Source organism: Narcine bancroftii, chromosome 3, assembly GCF_036971445.1.
Source record: "Narcine bancroftii isolate sNarBan1 chromosome 3, sNarBan1.hap1, whole genome shotgun sequence".
Taxonomy (NCBI): Eukaryota; Metazoa; Chordata; class Chondrichthyes; order Torpediniformes; family Narcinidae; genus Narcine; species Narcine bancroftii.
The window spans coordinates 197629180-197650311 of NC_091471.1; the positions used below are offsets into that span (position 1 = coordinate 197629180).

Sequence of the window (21132 nt, forward strand, 5' to 3'; positions counted from 1 at the left end):
ACTCTTCGGAATGTTTATTCTATTTGGGTTCTGTTTTATGGGATTATCTTCTTACATCTACATCATGGTAAATCACTAATATCTTTTTTGGAACATCAGAGAACAAATTGGTGTATTTCAAAAGTAATTCTTTCAACTGCATCCGCTCTTGTACTTTAAGATTGCCTAACTTTTCTTCCACATTTTTCAAAATTGTTGAGTTAGACAGGCTCACAGGAACCATGATTTCTTTAAGGTTACCCTCAGAAGATTCTGTTTCCATAATCTTATGATCCACCACTTCCTCCACTCTGTCAACAGCCATCACTTCTGATACAGTTTGTTCTTCACTACCCTTATTCTCATTATAAGGTTTCAACATATTTATGTGACAAACCTGTGTTTTATTCCTTCCATCTGGAGTGTTAACAACATAGTTAACATAATTCAGCTTTGATTTAACTGTGTATGATCCAGAAAATCTAGCTTTCAAAGGATTGTCGTGTGTTGGGAACAAAATCAAAACTTTACTTCCTGTCTTAAAATTTCTCACCTGAGCTTTCCTGTCAAATAAACACTTCATTTTACCCTGAGCCATTTCCAAATTCTCTTGAGCCAAAGTCCACACTTTTCGTACCCTATCCTTAAATTTAGAAACATAATCTAGCAAATTCAACTGTACATCTCATTAACCCACTGTTCTTTTATCAACATTAACTTGATGTCCAAACAGAATTTCAAAGGGGCTGAAACCTAATGACTCCTGCACAGCCTCCCTCCCTTGCTGCAAACAACAATAAATGAATACCTTCATCCCAATCTTTTCCATTCTTTGTACAGTGAACTCTCCTCTAATTTTTAAGAGTGGAATGAAATCTTTCCAAAGCTCCCTGAGTTTCAGCATGGTACACAGATGAAGTGATCTGTTTTATTCCCAACTCCTAAACTAACTGTTGAAACAACCCAGACGTAAAGTTAGACCCTTGATCACTGTATCTCTTTTGGTAGTCCAAACACTGCGAAAAATCTTTCCAGAGCCTTTACCATTATTTTGACTTTAATATTTTTCAGTGGTATAGTCCCTGGAAATCTCGATGCTGCACACATAATTGTTAATAAGTACTGGTTACCAGACTTAGTTTTTGGCAGGGGACCTACACAATCTACAATAACCCCAGAGAAAAGTTCCCCAACAACAGGAATAGATTGTAATGGAACCACTGGAGGACTCTGGTTTGGTTTCCCCACAACCTGACAAACATGACATGTCTGGCACCAATTGACAACATCCTTCCTCAAACCAGGCCAGAAAAATTGTTTCAAAATCTTATTCATGGTTTTCTTTACACCAAGATGACTACCCAAAGGTGTACTGTGGGCTAGATCTAATATTTCCTTCCGGTAATTTCTAGGAACAACCACCTGATGAATCACTCCCCATTCCTCATTAGCAGGTCTCCATTTTCTCATCAACACTTCACCTTTTAAGTCATATCCACAAGCCATTTCTTTAGTCTCCTGTTCAGATACTTCCTTCTCCCTTAAGATGACAAGATCTGCATCTATTTTCTGTTGCTGAATTAACTCTTTCCTTGACAAAGAGAAATCCTCACTCTCACAATGACCCTGTTCTTTCAAAAGTACTTCAGACGTACTGGGCAAATCTGGATGTTCTTCAGCTGTCACCATTTCCTTAGTCACAGACCTAGTTACTGCACATGCAGGATATATCTCACCATCCTCTCTAACCACATCCTTACTAGGCCAATTTGTCAATCTTAAAACTGACTTAACTTTATCCTCTGCCAAATCATTCCCCAACAAAAACGAGTCGCCCTGCATGGGTAACTTTGGAATTACTCCTACTACAACAGGAGCTTTGACTAATTCTGAATTTAGCACAACCTTGTGAAGTGATATTGACTCTATCTCACCTCCAACGCCTTTAATCAAAGTTGTCTCCCCTGTGTCAGTCCTTTGATTCACATTTAAAATACTTTCTAACAACAATGACTGAGCAGCCCCAGTATCTCTACGAATTTTAACTGGAACCTGTGGTTCTCCCTCTTTTATTGAGACAAAGCCCTCTGAAACAAAAAGCTTGAAAACATCCATGACCTCCTTACCAGGTTTGGCACCTCTGCTCTCCTTAAATTCCATTGTTTGAATATATGCTTCTGGTAAAACCTGTTTTTCTCTTTTTCAAGACTAGACAATTTACTTGACCAGATTTCTTACAAAAATGACATACAAATGCATAAGTTCTGTCCTTTCCTATCTTTCCTTCATCTTCTTTTAACATTTTCTCCAGACTTTATTTTAGGCCTACTATCCTGCTCCACATTAACCTTATGAACATGTTTATTAATCTGTTCCACATTAATTCTCTGAAAATGCCTATTATTTTGGAATGTACTTCTGTGAATCAGAGCAAATTCATCTGCTAATCTAGCCACCTGTTGCCACATCCCCAAGTCTCTCTCATCCAGGTATAATTTAATCTCCTTTGGGACACACCTTTTAATTTCCTCTATTAATATTAATTCTCTCAATCTGTCAAAATCATTGTTTATTCCTTTTGAGGCGCACCAATGGTCAAAACACAGATTTCTTCAGAGCAAAATCCATATAAGATTGATTCCATGTTTTTATCAAACTCCTAAATTTTTGACTATATGCTTCTGGAACCAACTCATAAGCTTTCAATACTGCTTGTTTAACAGTATCATAATTTGCCACTTGCAGTGCAGTTAAGCAAGTATGCAATTTGTGCTTTTACCTTCAATACAATACACTTTCCTTTTGGCCATCTTGAGCTCTCAGCAACCTTTTCAAAAAGCTGAAAATGTGTATCTATATCTCCCTCACTAGACACTAGATTTACCTCTCTACTTGCAAAACGCCTCTCCCCAGGAGTTACAGCCTCAATCCTCTTACTTCTCTCCACCTCAATTTTTAACTTCTCTAATTGAAACTGTCTGTCCTTTTCAGCTTCTTCTGCCTCGTATATCCTTTTCCTCTCAGCCTCTGTTCTTTGCTTTTCAGCTTCATATTGTTGTCTCTGCAACTCAAAATTACACTTCTTTCTTTCTTCTTGTCCCCTCAATTTCTCCAATTCCAATTGCAATTCAAAAGATCTATTCTCTGGAAAATTTTCTACGTCTTCCTCAACAAATTTTCCTTCACTTGTATAATATTTCGCTATAATCCTCTCTATTTGTACTTTTCTCATCCATTGTTTAACTTCAACCAGTTTTAATGCCTTAGAAATGACCATCAGTTCCTCTTTTCTCATGCTCCGCAGGTGATGGTTGTAACAAAAATGTATCAACTTCCAGGCACTAGCTTTAAGTTAGCTTGCAAAAATTCCAGACACCAAAGCTTGCAAAAACAAACCAATCAACTAATAAATCAATGTTCTAATCCTAAAAGTCCAACTGGGTATACCGGTTAATGGTCTGACTATAGTCGATGACCATCCTCGGTTTATTGCCCCCTTTGACGACAGGAACCTGGGCTCTCTAGGAGCTGGTGCTAGGTTCTATTACTCCTTCCGCCAGAAGCCTTTGCACCTCAACCTTAATAAAGACCCTGTCAGTGATACAATATCACCTGCTCTTGGCCACTATGGGCTTGCAGTCCAGCGTCAGGTAGTTGAAGAGGCATGGAGGAAGTAACCGTAGTGTGGACAATCTGCAGGTGGACTGGGGTGGTTGCTGAGCATTGTGCCGCAGATGATGAGTTGGAGGATCAGGTGAGGCTATGGAGGTGGCACTGAAAGTCTAGTCCCAGGATAACGGGCACAGAGCTTGGGCATGACCAGGAACCCAAACTCTTGGTATGTCTCCCCTCCCACTGTCAAGTTCACAGAGCAGCACCCTAGTGCTGTTATGAAGTGGTCCTGGATGCAAAAGCATGCAAAAGCAATGGTGAAGTTCGCTGGCTATACTTTGAGTCCCAACATTTGGACCACGTTCGGGTGCACAAAGCGTCCATAGAAAGCAATGGGCAGCTGGTGATGAACAAAAGGGATGATTACCACTTAAAGATGAAGGACGACATATTTAATTCTGCAAGTATTTTCTATTTCTGCAGTCTAAGTTTCTATACTGAAATCTGGAGTGAGAGAGAATTATAAAAGACTTGAAGCATGGGAGCTTTCTGGCACGTGTTAAAGGAGTAATTTACATTTTTAAAATTCTGAAAATTTGAAGATGAAACTCATGAGAAATCAACCATTTACAGAGCAGAAATAGGCTATGTCGGGCTTTCGACTCCGCACCGGGTCACTAGGACAACTCCACTAGCTCAAACCTCCCGCTCTCCGCCCATAACCCTCCAACCCCCTCACCTCCAGGTACACATTGAACCTTCTCAAAAATGACAGAAGGGATCCTGCCGCAACTATCTCATTCGGAAGATCATGTCATTCTGCCACCACTCGCTGAGTGAAAAAGCCACCTCTAATATTTCTCCTAAGGTGTTGCCCCCTTACCCTTAACTCATGGCCTCTTGTTCCAACCTCCCCTACCCTCAGGGGAAAGAGTCTGTTTATGTCTATCTATTCCATTCATAATTTTAAATACCTCTATCAAGTCCCCTCTCAGTCGTCTACTTTCCAATGAATAAAGTCCCAGTCTCCCTAATCTCTTCCTGTAATCCAGATGATGTAAGCCGGGCAACATCCTTGTAAACCTTCTCTGCACCCTCTCCACCTTATCTATATCCTTTCTATAATTTGGAGACCAGAACTGAGCACAGTACTCCAAACCTGGCCTCACCAATGCTTTAAACAGCTGCAGCATCACTTCCCAGCTCGTATACTCTATACTATGATTTATGAAGGCCAGCATACCATATGCCTTCTTAACCACCCTGTCTACATGGGAATCCACCTTCAGTGAACTCTGTACCATAGCCCCCAGGTCCCTTTGCTCCTCTGCGTGCCTCAATGCCCTCCCCTTAACTGTATATGTCCTATTCTGGTTATTTGTACCAAAATGTAGCACCCCACACTTGTCTACATTGAATTCCATCTGCCATCTTTCAGTCCACTCTTCCAAACAAACCAAATCCTTCTGTAATCCAAGAAAATCTACCTTACTATCCACCACTCCCCCTATTTTCGTATCATCTGCATATTTGCTTACCCAGTTAACCACACCCTTCTCTAAATCATTAATATAAATGATAAACAACAAGGGTCCCAGTACCGATCCCTGAGCACCCCGCTTGTCACAGGCTTCCAACCTGACATACTGTTGTCCACCATGACTCTCTGCTGTCTATCTCCCAGCCACTTCTGAACCCATGTCACAATCTCTCTACTAATTCCTAGTGACTGAACCTTCCTTATTAACCTTCCATGCGGAACCTTATCAAAAGCCTTACTAAAATCCAAATAGATCACATCCACCGCTCTATCTTCATCCACATTTTTTGTCACTTCCTCAAAAAACTCAACAAGATTCGTCAAACATGACTTTCCTTTCACAAACCCATGCTGGGTGCCCCTAATCAATCCCTGCCTATCCAGATAAGCATATATACTATCTCGAAGAATACCCTCCATAACCTTCCCCACCACCGAAGTCAAACTTACTGGCCGATAATTACTTGGCCTACATCTACTGCCTTTTTTGAACAATGGAACTACATTTGCAACCCTCCAATCCTGTGGTACCACCCCCTCCTCCAGTGATCTTTGAAAAATCACTGTCAGTGCCCCCATTGTTTGTTCCCTGACCTCCCTTAAAAGTCCTGGGAAAAATCCCATCAGGACCAGGAGACATATCCAAGCCCTTTGCCTCCTCTCTTATCTCGTATAGCCCAATGTCCCTTTCCCTTGTGAATACGGACAAGAAAAAAATTGTTCAATATTTCTCCCATCTCATACGGTTCCTGACATAGTTCACCGGTCCCATCAACCAGTGGACTTATTCTATCCTTAACCCTCCTTTTACTGTTCACATATCTGTAAAAACCCTTAGGATTCAGCTTTGCCTTATTAGCTATGGACACCTCATACCTTTTTGCCTTTCTAATTTCCCTCTTCAGGTTCTTCCTGCAATCTAAGTAACGACCATACATCTCCTCAATCCCTTGTTTTTTATATTTGGTATCGTCCTCCCTCTTGTCCCAAACCAACTTCTTAATTTCACCAGAAAACCACAGCTCCCCCTTCGGCCTGACTGGAACATAAAGATCCTGTACTCTCAAAATCTCGCCCCAAATTTCCTCTACATCCTTTCTGGCAAAAAGATCAGTCCACACAACTCTCTGCAAATCCCTTCTCATTACTCCAAATCTGGCCTTCCCCCATTCAAAGACTTTCAATCTCGGACCCGACCTATCCCTTTCCTTCATTAAGCTAAAGCTAATGGACCCATGATCAATCACTGGATCTAAAGTTCTCTCCAACGCTTACCTCTGTCACCTGCCCCATTGCATTCCCAAACAACAGATCTAACACCACTCTCCCTCTAGTTGGCGTCTCAACATATTGCTGCAAAAAGCAATCCTGAACACAATGCATAAATACTAAGCCATCCTGCCCTTTCACTGACTGCTTTTCCCAATCTATGTTTGGAAAATTGAAATCCCCAACCAACACCACCCTATTTCTACTGCACATCTCACCTATTTCCTTGCATGTTTGCTCTTCTAGTTCCTTTTCCCCATTTGGAGGCTTATAATGTACCTCCATAATAGTAACCCTCACCCTTCTTATTTTTCAGCTCTACCCACACTGCCTCCCTCGACGAGCCCTCCAGTCTGTCTTGCCTCAGCACTGCTGTAATATCCTCCCTGACAAGTAATGCCACACCTCCCCTTCGTAATCCACCAACTCTGTCACATCTAAAGCAGCAAAATCCTGGAACATTCAACTGCCAGCACAACCTTCCTTCAACCACATCTCGCTAATGGCCACAACATCATCATGCCACATGTCAATCCACACCTTTAGCTCATCCAGCTTCCTTACTACGCTCCTCGCATTAAAATAAATACATCTCGGGGATCTCCTACATCCTACCTTCTGCATATCCTCCTCTCTTCCATTCTCACAATTTTCACAACATCTTTTTACTACCTGCTTTTCCTCCCTCAAATTATTTAAATATCTCTTTTCTTAGCCTACAAACCCTCACCCTGCTGTCCTGCCTAACTTGAAACCCTGTCCCCAACCATACTAGTTTAAACCCCCCCTCCCCCTACCGACAGCCCTAGCAAATGCCCTCGCCAGGAAACTGGTCCCTCTAAGATTAAGATGTAACCCATCATTGCGGTATAGGTCCCATCTTCCCCAAAAAAGGTCCCAGTGGTCCAAGAATTTGAAACTCTGTCTCTTACTCCACCCCTTTAGCCACGCAATTATCCTCCACCTAATTCTATTTCTGCCCTCACTGTCACGTGGCACAGGAAGCAGTCCAAAGGCTACTCCCTTAGTGGTCCTCCTCCCTACCCAACTCCCTATACCCATTCTGGAGGACCACTTCCTCCTTCCTTCCAACATCATTGGTACCAACATGTACCACAACATCAGGCTCCTTACCCTCCCCTTTTAGGATGTTCTGAATGCGCATAGTCACATCCCGGACCCTGGCACCAGGGAGACAAACCACCATCCGGTTTTCCTTATCGCGTCAACAAAAACCTCTGTCTGTCCCCCTAACCATTGAATCCCCAATGACTATCGCCCTTTTCCTTTTAGCCCTACCTTTCTGGGTCACAGAGGTTGACACCACACCTCTGCCCACCATAGTCTGACTATCCCCCTCCACAGTACTCGAGTTGGAGTACCAATTTCTGAAGATTTCGGATTCTGGTGCTTGCACATGAACCTGATTCCTCCCTTTCCTCCTCCTAACGGTAACCCGTGGCCCCTGTGCGACCACCTGCCTGTAGCTCTTGTCTACGATAGCCTCTTTCTCCCTAACCAGAGTGAGGTCATTGAGCTGCTGCTCAAGTTCCTTGACCCGGTCCTTCAGGCCACACTCCTTGTCCGTGATGGCCTCATTCTCCCTAACCAGAGTGAGGTCATTGAGCTGCAGCTCAAGTTCCCTGACACAGTCCCTTAGACACTGCAGCTCAGCCCACTTTGTGCACACTTGGATGTCCAGGAGATGTGAAGACTCCATGACTTCCCACATGTGACACTGAGAGCAAAAAACTGCCCTCACACTCATCCTTTCTCCTTCTCCTCACACCTTACAAAGTAAAAAAATAAACAGGTATGTATTAAATTAACTGCAAATGTCTTACCTTTAGTCCAGCACGCTCGTCCTCAGCCTCTGGTCGCCTCAGCCTCTCGAGCCAAAGCCTCAAGGACCCACTCCTTCACTGTGCCACTCACTCACTGGGCTGCTCCTCACTGGCTGTTCCCTTATACTTACCCTCCTTTTATTGGCCCCTTGACCAATTTACCCCCTCTCTCTCTCCAAGCTCCTTCTCCTCCAGATAGTTGCCTGACTTCCAGTCGCCGCCTCCTCCGACTCACAGCCCAAATTGAGGGTATGAGAGAGATGGGACACAGATAAAGCTGGATCAGGCACTAGAGATTGAAGTGGCATGTTGGTCTGTCCCGTACAATTTTTGTGCAGGTATCCTAATTTCTCATGTTTTGGAATACAGTAGAACACTTGGTATTCAGCACCAATGGGGATTGGTAGATGCCAAATAAGTGAATTATCCAATTGCTTGAGATTGCGGGATTGGCAAACTATTGACAACGTGCCAATTTTAAACTTGCGTATTTTTAATCTATTTATTTTCCGCAAATAGTTTTGCTGGTTGCTTGAATTCCGCATAACAGGGTTTTACTGTACTAAGTTCTCAGTCTATACCAAACTTGGTGACTGATATTGTAACATTATTGTGTGACCTAGCAGGTATGGTAGCCAGATTTTTGTGGTGACCACTGGTGGTTCATTGCTGGGCTTAGTAATAAATCAAAACTTGTTTTAGAGTAATATTTCCCGTGGAGATTTCCAGGCTCAGTGGATACCTGACAGGTCAATACAAGTATTGCCCATGTTGTATTCTGATCCAGTGTTTTTTAAAATATATGCAGAAGTTAAATAAATGCATTAATCAAATGGTTCACCTACAAAACTCTATGTTCTCCAGTCTGTAGTCTTGTGTTTATTTCAAGGAATGGAGATAGTAATACTACTTTTGGACTATGCCCACCCTCCCCTTCCCACAAACACAGAAAAAGCAAAGTTTTATTCCCCTATTAATAAAATCAAGGATTCCACATTTAACACATTTCTTTGCTTATGCCATTTGTTGAATGTTTTGTACGTAAGCAGAATAAATTCTGTCTGTGTATGCAACACTTTTTTTTAAATGGTACAATTTAGTTTAGATTGACTCTCACTCTTCCCACCAAATTGAATCACACTTCTCATACTTCAGTTCCATTGCTAGACTTAAATTTGTTGTGTCTCCCCTACTTCAATACTTCTATGATGCCTTGGTCTATGGTGCAGATTTGTTGTGCTCAATTGGTCAAATTATGAGCAGAAAAGAGTTTGAATTCACCTTTGCTTCAAGTTGTTTCAGATCAGCATGAATTGCAGTTGAAACATTTCACATGCCAAGAAACAAAGCAATGTAATGAAAGACTCAAGCTAATGTTATATAAAAGCTGTAACTACTTTTTTTTAATTGAAACAAAATAATTGATATTAGAGTCTGATTGTTCAACCTTAAAAATACTGCAATGTTTTACAGACCAAATTTCACTTTTTAGGCCCAGAGTCCTATTTGGCTTTAACTGGAACGCATGATATCCTGGATGGATGGCTCATTCTGTGCCGAAACATATTAAGCTGAAAATCACATTAAAAAGTAGCAGTTATATTGTTTTCACTCTGTTTAACTGAGATGTGATAGTACAGATCTATCACCAATGTACATAGTGTATTTTCTTTCTTTGGCTTGGCTTCGCGGACGAAGATTTATGGAGGGGGTAAATGTCCACGTCAGCTGCAGGCTCGTTTGTGGCTGACAAGTCCGATGCGGGGCATCGGACACGGTTGCAGGGGAAAATTGGTTGGTTGGGGTTGGGTGTTGGGTTTTTCCTCCTTTGCCTTTGTCAGTGAGGTGGGCTCTGCGGTCTTCTTCAAAGGAGGTTGCTGCCCGCCAAACTGTGAGGCGCCAAGATGCACGGTTTGAGGTGATATCAGCCCACTGGCAGTGGTCAATGTGGCAGGCACCAAGAGATTTCTTTAGGCAGTCCTTGTACCTTTTCTTTGGTGCACCTCTGTCACGGTAGCCAGTGGAGAGCTTGCCATATAACACGATCTTGGGAAGGCGATGGTCCTCCATTCTGGAGACGTGACCCACCCAGCGCAGCCGGATCTTCAGCAGCGTGGACTCGATGCTGTCGACCTCTGCCATCTCGAGTACTTCGACGTTATGGATGAAAGCGCTCCAATGAATGTTGAGGATGGAGCGGAGACAACGCTGGTGGAAGCGTTCTAGGAGCCATAGGTGATGCCGGTAGAGGACCCATGATTCGGAGCCGAACAGGAGTGTATCTACTGTATCTAGACTGTGCTTACAGCGATTGGCTGAGAGCTAAGTAACACCTATTGTCTGGGCCTTAAAGGATTGTGTCCCTAGCCAGGTCGGATCATTCCGGACTGGTCGGCCACCTGTGAAGAGCTCCGGTCTTTTGCTAATAAAAGCCTTGGTTTGGATCAACAAGTCTTTGGTTCTTTCAACGAGCTCTACAATTTTATTAGCAAAAGAATTTTTTGAAAGGGATGGAGCATTTAACTCGGCCAGAAAAACTTGATATCGACCCACATTCAGCTACAGCCTTCAAAGCCTTTAACTTCTGGCTGCTGAACTTTGAAAACTTCCTGAGACTCATTGAAGTGGAGGAGGATAACCAGCGTCTAACAGCATTGCTGTCTATGGTGTCCTTGAGAGTCTACGAGAACATCCAGGATGAGACCACTTACACCGCAGCCATAAAGGTACTGAAAGGACTGTATGATCAACCGCTGAACAGAGTTCATGCCCGGCTCATGCTTGCGTCGAGGAAGCAACAGCCCGGCGAGTCCAGCAGGGCATATTTACAAGTATTAAAGGCATTGGGCAAGGACTGTAACTGTGTGAACAAAACTGCTGCCGAGATCACAAATGATCTCGTCCGGGATGCCTATGTGGCCGGGCTCCGATCAAATGAAGTGAGGCTGCGCTTGCTCGAACAAGGGGTAGAAAAACTAGAGGACGTGGCCCGGATTGCGATCACAATGGAGGATGCAGCCTTAAAGTCCACCAAGCTTTCTAGGGACTGGACCACTCGTTCTGATGTGAGTAGAGTGCCCTTCTATCCTACCACCCCCCGAGGTACTGACGGCCTGTCGGCTGCTGCTACCCTTCCCCATGCGAACCCAAAATGTTATTTCTGCGGGAGGGACAAGCACAGCAGGTCCCAGTGCCCAGCAAGAAAAACCAGGTGCCAGAAGTGCCTTAAAAAGGGCCACTTTGCTGCAGTCTGTAGGTCTAAAATGGCCGGCAGCAAACACAGTGCCTCTTGTGAAGTCCAATCGCCACTATCCCATTCAAACTCTTCTTCCCCAGAGCTCTTGTCCAATGAGAGCGAGGGCTCCCCTGCACGGCAACGTCTGACGTCACGGAGACGCCGAACCCGGAAGGGGCAGCTCACCCTCGCAACCATGGTGTTGGCTCGCCTCTCGCCCCCGTGCGGAACACTCGACGCTACCGCCGCTGCTGCCGCTGCCACAGACACCCCCGGGGCCGACGCTGCTGCCGCCGCCACAGACACCCCTGGGGGCGACGCTACCGCCGCTGCTGCCGCCGCCACAGACACCCCCTGGGCCGATGCTACCGCCGCTGCTACCGCCGCCACAGCCACCCCCGCGGCCAACCAGGTGCTCACCCTAGCGTCCATCGCCGACGACCGCCAGGACCCGACCGCCGCGACCAACGACCTACCCACCGCCAATCGCGAGCAACTACAAACCCCACTACTTACCATTCACCCGCCAACGCCGCCACAACAGCACTTCCGGGAGGTCCTCCAACCTGCTCCTCGACCGTTGACTACGTCATCCCGTTACGTGACGTCATCCCGCAAAACTCCCCTGTCAACTCCTTCAATAACACTAAACCAGCAATGCTCTCATCCCCTCACCAGAGCAATGGAACTGATTAAAGTACATGGACACTACACCAATTGCTTATTTGACTCTGGGTCAACTGACAGTTTTATCCAGCCAGATCTGGCTCTCCGTTGGGGACTTGACATTATCCTCACTACCCAGAGGATCTCATTAGCGACGAGGTCGCACTCGACTGGGATAAAGGGGTATTGCATCGCCCTGGAAGTACAGGGCGTAACGGTCACCCACTTCAAATTATTCATCCTTCCCCAATTGTGCGCCCCAGTGTTGCTGGGATTAGACTTCCAGTGTCAGTTCCAAACAGTGTCCCTACACTTTGGGGGACCCCACGCCCCCCTCTCGGTCTGCCATCGCCCCACCCCCGAAGCACCCGAGCAACCTGCCCCGGGGCCAATCTTGAGGCCTTTCCACACTCCGGATTGCCCTGCCAGCACTCTTCGCAAACCTCAACCCTGGCTGGAAGCCTGTGGCTACCAAAAGTCGGCAATATAGTTACGAAAACAGTCAATTCATTAGGAGTGAGGTGCGTAGATTGCTGGATGAGGGCATCATCGAACCCAGTTCAAGCCCCTGGAGAGCCCAGGTGGTGGTTGTCAAGAATGGGGAAAAACTACAGATGGTGGTCGACTATAGCCAGACCATTAACCGCTTCACGCTCCTGGATGCGTACCCCCGCCACGCATCACGGATGTGGTGAACCAGATCGCCCAATACCGCATTTTCTCCACCATTGACCTACGTTCGGCCTACCACCAGCTCCCGATCCGCTGCGAGGACCGACCATTCACGGCCTTTGAAACGAATGGGCGGCTATATCAATTTCTCAGGGTACTATTCGGGGTCACGAATGGTGTCGCGGTCTTCCAGCGGGAAATGGACAGGATGGTGGACCAGAACAGGCTAACCGCTACCTTCCCGTATCTGGACAATATCACCATCTGCGGCCACGACATGCAGGACCACGACGCCAACCTAGACAAATTTTTTCAAACTGCCCGTCGGCTGAACCTGACTTACAATTTGGACAAGTGTGTCTTCCGGACCACACGACTCGCTATTCTAGGTTGTGTGGTGGAGAACGGGATAGTCATGCCAGATCCTGACCGCATGCGTCCCCTAATGGATTTACCCCCCCCCCCCCACATACCCAGAAAGCTCTCAAACGTTGCCTGGGCCTTTTCTCGTATTACGCCCAATGGGTTCCACACTACGCCAACAAGGCGCGTCCTTTTATCAAGACCACCTCCTTTCCCCTCTCGACCGAAGCCACAGCGGCTTTCGATGGAATCAAATCCGACATCGCTGCTGCGACGCTGCACGCGATCGATGAGTCTGTCCCTTTTCAAGTCGAGAGCGATGCATCCGACTTCGCCCTGGCAGCCACCTTGAACCAGGCCGGTTGGCCTGTAGCCTTCTTCTCCAGAACCCTCCAGGGTCCGGAGAGTAGACACTCCTCGATCGAGAAGGAGGCCCAGGCCATAGTTGAAGCGGTGCGTCGTTAGAGACATTACCTCGCTGGGAGGCGCTTTACACTATTGACTGATCAACGCGCGGTCTCCTTCATGTTCAGCAACACCCAGCATGGTAAGATAAAAAATGACAAAATCGCCAGATGGAGAATCGAACTCTCCACCTTTAACTATGACATCCTGTACCGGCCTGGTAAGCTCAACGACCCGCCTGACGCGCTCTCCAGGGGGACGTGCGCCAGCATACAGATGGACGGACTACGGAAACTCCATGAGGCGCTCTGTCATCCAGGGGTCACTAGGTTTGCTCACTTTGTCAAGGCGCGCAACTTACCCTATACAGTCGAGGAGTTCCGCTCCATGACCAGAGCCTGTTCGGTGTGCGCTGAATGCAAGCCCCACTTCTTCCGTCCGGATAACTCCCACGTTATCAAAGCCACCCGCCCATTCGTGCGTCTTAGCGTAGACTTTAAGGGGCCCCTACCGTCGACCAACCGTAATACCTACATCCTTACAGCCATCGACGAGTACTCCCGCTTCCCATTCGCTGTGGCCTGCCCAGACACCACTGCCACCTCAGTGATACAGGCCCTTCACAGTATTTTCACCATCTTCGGGTACCCCAATTCCATCCACAGTGATAGGGGGTCCTCATTCATGAGTGCAGAGCTGCGACAGTACCTTCTGGAGTGTGGTATTGCTTCAAGCAGGACCACGAGCTATAACCCACGTGGTAACGGCCAGGTCGAGAGGGAGAATGCCACCATATGGAAAGCGGTTATACTGGCTCTCCGGTCTAAAGGTCTCCGCACCTCTCACTGGCAGGAGGTTCTCACTAGTGCCTTACATTCCATCTGCTCCCTCCTATGTACTGCAACAAATGCCACCCCCCACGAAAGGATGTTCCTTTTCCCGAGGAAATCCGAATCAGAAACCACTGTACCGGCATGGCTCACCGTCCCTGGCCCCGTCCTTTTGCGACGCCACGTCCGGCACTCAAAGAACGACCCCTTGGTCGACCGAGTGACTCTACTCCACGCGAACCCACATTACGCCTACGTTGAGTTCTCAGACGGGCGGGAGGACACTGTTTCGGTGCGGGACCTAGCTCAGGACGCGGTAGACCCAGCAAACCCCCCAACCCAACCTTCCCCAACTCTTTATTCTCCAGGCCCCGTGCCGCAACAGAAGGACCAACAGCACCCCAATGACCTGGGCCACCCTGCCGACAACACGACTGGGGAATTGAGCGATGGAGCAGTCGCACCTGACGATCCCGCTGGCGACACCACTCCAGCGACCCCAATCCCGGCACCACGGCGGTCACGCCGGATGGTCAGACCCCCTGACCGCTACAGTCCTTGACCTACCCCTTCCTTTCATTCTCTCCTTCGTTTTTGCTTTTTTTCCCAGGGTCAGTTCTCCAAGAAGGGGTGAATGTTATAGTACAGATCTATCACCAATGTACATAGTGTATTTAGTTACTGTATCTAGACTGTGCTTACAGCGATTGGCTGAGAGCTAAGCCACACCTATTGTCTGGGCCTTAAAGGGTTGTGTCCCTAGCCAGATTGGATCGTTCCGGACTGGTCGGCCACCTGTGAAGAGCTCCGGTCTTTTGCTAATAAAAGTCTTGGTTTGGATCAACAAGTCTTTGGTTCTTTCGACGAGCTCTACATGAGATTTATCCTTGTTCTAGTTAATTAAATGAGTAATTAATGCCGAATACATAACATCAACCACGCAGCTGAACTGGAATTCAGGACGAGAGTACAGGCAATCAACCACCTCTACCCCCACGTTATGGTTGTTAAGGAAATTCGCCCTTGCAGAATTCACAAATCATTGCCCTAAAATTTGAGATGAGGAAATTAAATGTCTGCTCTGAATTTGTGAGGAGAACAAAATAAATTAGTATTCTGCTCTGAAGACGTGGGGTTGTGTTCCAGAAAATAGCAGTCTGGCTTTGTGTTCCAGGACTTGCACCCTCCGTAATCCAGGGGTTGCCTGTATTTTAGTGTCTCTCACATTGCATGTAGTTTTACAATGGTGTAAGATGACTTTTTCCATAACATTGAATGCTTCAGTTACCTGAACTGGATATCAATTCCTACTCCATATCATTTCAAACTTGAACCACCCTCAACCAAACTTAACACCTTTTCCATTTTTGTTTCACTGACTTTGAAGTGTTTCTGATTCTGCATTCCTGTCCCTCCCAAGCACACTTGTACAATGTGACATGTCAGAGCAGAATCTTGAATAACTTAAACATCATTCATACGTTTTTATTATGTTTAATTTTTGCTGATAAATACAAACCTACACATACTTAAGAATGTCAGAGAAGAAGGTGTTTGCCTCTTCTGCCCTTCAATATGATAGTTGCTGAGCTTTCACCACCTTCCTTTTCTTGATGTGTATCATCCTTCCTCAGTGGCAAAAGCTATAACTATCAAAATGGGAGAATGGTTGGGAAACTATGAACAAAGTAATATTTGAACCACAGAGCAAGTAGCCTATCTTTTTAAAACTATTGTGTGAAAGCAAACACAGCTGACTAATTAAGCAGAGCTTGTCGTGTCATGTTTTGTGACAAGAAAATGCTGATGTTTATCAATTGTTTCTCCTTTTCAGAACCACAGTATACAATCTCTACTCTGCTCCAAGGATCGCTGAACCTGTGTGGCTTACCATGATGTTTAATATGTCAGAGAAGAATAAAACGTGCCTTCGCTTTGTCAGAGATTTTACCTCATTGATAGAGCAATTATCGAAGAATCAGTATGTATACTTTTTTCTCAAATTTTAAAAATGTAGCCACATGATGTGAAAGTATCAAGAAGTTCATTTGAACAATGTTAGAAACCTGGAATTAAATTGTCTATGGACCTTGGGTGTGTATATATGAACACCATGGGCTGAAATAAACTTCAGCAAAGAACATTTGGCCAAGTTTTCCTCAGGGATAGGCTTGTCCTTGACTTCTTTGTTTCTCTGTGCAGGCATAGAAGTTTGAGATGAGCTCGAGGTCACTTGCTGATGCATCTGGCCGCGGGACTCACCACTGCAGGCAAGAGATTTTTTTTTAAAGAGGCAGATGCTGGGATCTTGACCAAACAATTAGAAATTGGAGAGACTTAATGGATCATGAAGCATCCTTGGTTAGAAATGGTTAGTCAGCATTTCAGATTAGGATCCTTTATCAGTCTTGATAAAAGGTCCCAGCCTGAAACATTGACTATTTCTACCCATGGATACTGCCTGACCTGCTGAGTCCCTGCAGTTTTCATTGTTTACTACAGGTAGGTTTGTTCATGTATTTTATTTTAACATGCTAGTCACCTGAAAATGTATTAATTTATAATATCAGCAGTGATTGATGGGAACCAGGGTCTAGTTCTCAGGATCTCCCACATACGATCTGAGTGCCTGCTTTGCCTTGTAAGATCGGTGGAGGAGAGCAACAAAATCTCAATGCAGCCACAAGGGTAAAGAGCCCAGAATTGACCAAGATGACCTGTTCATTTTTGGCTACTTTTGTTTGTGGGTTATGTGACTGAAACCAAAATGTTAATCAACTGTCTTGAGCTTGAATGTTGAACAATCAAATGGGGATTTTTCTTTTGTAACTGCAGCACTAGCTCACCTAAATTTGAATAAGAGTAGGCCAATTAGTTATTAATGCCTATCTCACATGTTGGATATCCAGAGCAGTTCTTACCTTTTCAATAGCAGCATATTTTATATATCTCTTTTTTTAAATCCACTTGCATCTGTGACCTTCTGATGCAATATTTGTGTGCTGACTGGCTGCATCACAGTCTGGTATAGGGACACCAATACCTCTAAGCATAAATCCTTGCAAAAGGTAGTGGACGCAGCCCAGCACGTCGCAGGTGAAATTGTCCTCATCATCGAGAATATCTACAGGAAACGCTGCCATTGAGAGCAGCAGCAATCATCAAGGATCCACTCCACCTAGCACACACTGTTCTCGCTGCTACCATCAGGAAAGAGGTATGGGTGCCACAAGACTCGCACTACTAGGTTCAGGACAGCTGCTACCCCCTCCACCATCAGACTCCTCACCAACCAACTCAATCAGGGTCTTATTTAAAGACTCTTGCACTTTATTGTTTTTCTTCTCTCTGTATTGCACAGTCAGTTTGTTTACATTTCTCTATTTGTTCACATGTCGTTAAGTCATCTTTTTTTTAATGCACTGTCAAAAAGTGGTAATTCTGCCTGGACTGCAGTTAAACAATCTCAGAGTTGTATGTGATGTCATGAAAATACTCTTAAAATAAATCTGAAATCAATATTTATTTCATTCTTTCAAAATGTGTACATTTTCATTGAAATGTCTTATTCTGGATTTAATAATTAGAGGAAGAGTTCAATCTTGATGTCCCTGTAAATTTATGGTTTTTATTAAAATGTTCTAATTTTTCCTGTTGGGCTGCTTGTTATCCAGTGAATGGCCAGAAATCTGCAATGTGCAAGACGACACCTCGTTCCTGATTTCTGGCCTTCATATATAACATAACATAACAATTACAGCACGGAAACAGGCCATTAGGCCCTTCTAGTCCGCACCGAACCAAACACCCCTTTCTAGTCCCACCTCCCTGCACAATGCCCATAACCCTCCATCTTCTTCTCATCCATATACCTGTCCAACCTTTTCTTAAATAATACAATTGACTCCGCCGCCACTATTTCTCCCGGAAGATCATTCCACACGGCTACCACTCTCTGAGTAAAGAAGTTCCCCCTCATGTTACCTCTAAACCTCTGCCCCTTAATTCTTAACTCATGTCCTCTTGCTTTAATCTTTCCTCCTCTTAACGGAAATAGTCTATCCACATCCACTCTGTCTATCCCTTTCATAATCTTAAATACTTCTATCAAATCCCCTCTCAACCTTCTACGCTCCAAAGAATAAAGACCTAATCTGTCCAATCTCTCCCTATACTCTAGATGCTTAAACCCAGGTAACATTCTGGTAAACCTTCTCTGCACTCTCTCCACTCTGTTTATATCCTTCCTATAATTAGGCGACCAGAACTGCACACAGAACTCCAAATTAGGCCGCACCAACGTCTTATACAATCTCAACATCACCTCCCAACTCCTATATTCCATGCAATGATTGATAAAGGCCAGCATACTAAAAGCCTTCTTCACCACCCTATTCACGTGAGTTTCTACCTTCAGGGAACGATGTACCGTTACTCCTAAATCTTTCTGCTCTTCTGTATTCCTCAATGCTCTCCCATTTACCACGTATGTCCTATTCTGATTCTTCTTACCAAAATGAAGCACCTCACACTTATCAGCATTAAATTCCATCTGTCATTTTTCAGCCCACTTTTCTAAGCAGCCCAAATCCCTCTGCAATCCTTGAAAACCTTCTTCATTATCCACTATTCCACCTATCTTAGTATCGTCTGCATATTTACTAATCCAATTCACCACCCCATCATCTAGATCATTAATGTATATAACGAACAACAATGGGCCCAATACAGATCCTTGAGGCACACCACTGGTCACCGGCCTCCAACCTGACAGACAATTATCCACTACCACTCTCTGGCCTCTCCCTTTCAGCCAATGTTCAATCCATTTGACTATCTTAAAATTTATACCTAAAGACTGCACCTTCCTAACTAACCTTCCATGTGGTACCTTATCGAAGGCCTTACTGAAGTCCATATAGACAACATCCACTGCGCTACCCTCATCCACATTCCTAGTCACCTCTTCAAAAAATTCAATCAGATTGGTCAAACATGACCTTCCTCCCACAAATCCATGTTGAGTGCTCCTGATCAGACCCTGTCTATCCAGATGTTTATAAGTACTATCTCTAAGAATTTTCTCCATTAATTTACCTACCACAGACGTCAAACTTACAGGCCGATAGTTGCCAGGCTTCCTCCTTGAACCCTTTTTAAATAATGGAACCACATGCGCAATGCGCCAATCCACCGGCACTATCCCCATATCTAATGACATTTGGAAAATTACCGCCAGAGCCTCTGCTATTTCCTCCTTCACTTCTCTCAATGTCCTGGGGAAGATCCCATCTGGTCCCGGAGACTTATCCACCTTTATATTCTTCAAAAGCCTTAAAACTACACCTTTTGTAATCTCTATATTCCCCATATTTACCCAATTTGCTTTTTTTATCTCACATCTACCAATATCCTTCTCCTTAGTGAATACCGAAGAAAAGAAACTGTTCAATATCTCCCCCATTTCTCTAGGCTCCACACACAGTTTTCCGCTCTGATTTTCTAAGGGACCAATTTTGTCTCTAGCTTTCCTCTTACCATTAACATATTTGTAGAACTCTTTTGGATTAGTTTTCACCCTGCTTGCCATAGTTTTCTCGTACCTTCTTTTAGCTTTCCTAATTCCTCTCTTAAGATTCCTCTTACATTCAATGTATCTTTCAAACATCTCCTTAACTCCATGCTTCTTATATCTAATGTACGCCTCCCTTTTTCTTCGAACCAAGTTTCCAATATTCCTTGAAAACCACGGCTCTCTCAAACCTTTTGCCCCTCCTTTTAACCTAACAGGAACATAAAGCTTTTGCACTCTCAAAATCTGATCTTTAAAAGACTTCCATCTCTCTACTACATCCTGCCCATAAAACAAATTGTCCCAATGCACACCCTGTAAGTCCTTTCGCATCTCCTCAAATCTAGCTTTTCCCCAATCAAAAACCTCAACCCTTGGCCCTGACTTCTCTCTTTCCATAATGACATTGAAGCTGATGGCATTATGATCACTGGACCCGAAGTGCTCACCAACACTAACCTCCGTCACTTGACCCATCCCATTTGCCAACAGTAGATCTAACACTGCTCCTTCTCTGGTCGGCACCTCTACATATTGTTGTAAAAAACTATCTTGCACACATTTCACAAACTCTAACCCATCCAGTCCTTTCACAGAATGTGTTTCCCAATCTATATGTGGAAAATTAAAATCTCCCATAATTACAAGCCTGTGCTTATCACAAATATCTAGTATCTCCCTACAGATTTGCTCCTCTAGGTCTCGGTCCCCTCCTGGTGGTCTATAATACACCCCTACAAGTGTAACCTCTCCTTTCCTACTCCTCAGTTCCACCCAAATAGCCTCCGTGGATGTGCCCTCTAATCTATCCTTCCTAGGCACCGCTGTAATATTTTCCCTGACAAGCAATGCAACCCCACCTCCTCTTGCCCCTCCGACTCTATCACACCTAAAACAACGAAATGTTGCAATGTAAAATCAGGAATGACTACGTTAGGTGTTGTTTTATTTAACTTTTCACTACATCACTGAATTTGTTGCTCGCATGTTAAAAACCATTAAAAAGGCCTTCAAGAACAATGGGCTATCAAACCTCCCCCCCCCCCCCCATTAAAGTGATACAGCCATGGAACCTCTGGATCCATTGTCTAAGGACTAGGCATCACTTACATACTGCTCTGTTATGCAGGACAGTGGAAGTGGAA

The 21132-nt window shown here is 44.8% G+C and overlaps 1 protein-coding gene across 5 annotated transcripts in view; it reads left to right on the forward strand.

Annotated features, from left to right (window-relative positions):
• LOC138757997 (folliculin-interacting protein 2-like) overlaps nt 1–21132 on the forward strand; it is a 133106-nt gene that overhangs the window by 89097 nt on the left and 22877 nt on the right. For all 5 annotated transcript variants that reach the window (XM_069926230.1, XM_069926233.1, XM_069926234.1 and 2 more), the window contains one exon: nt 16250–16396. In XM_069926230.1, the coding sequence (XP_069782331.1) occupies nt 16250–16396 (147 nt within the window). The remainder of the gene's footprint in view (nt 1–16249; nt 16397–21132) is intronic.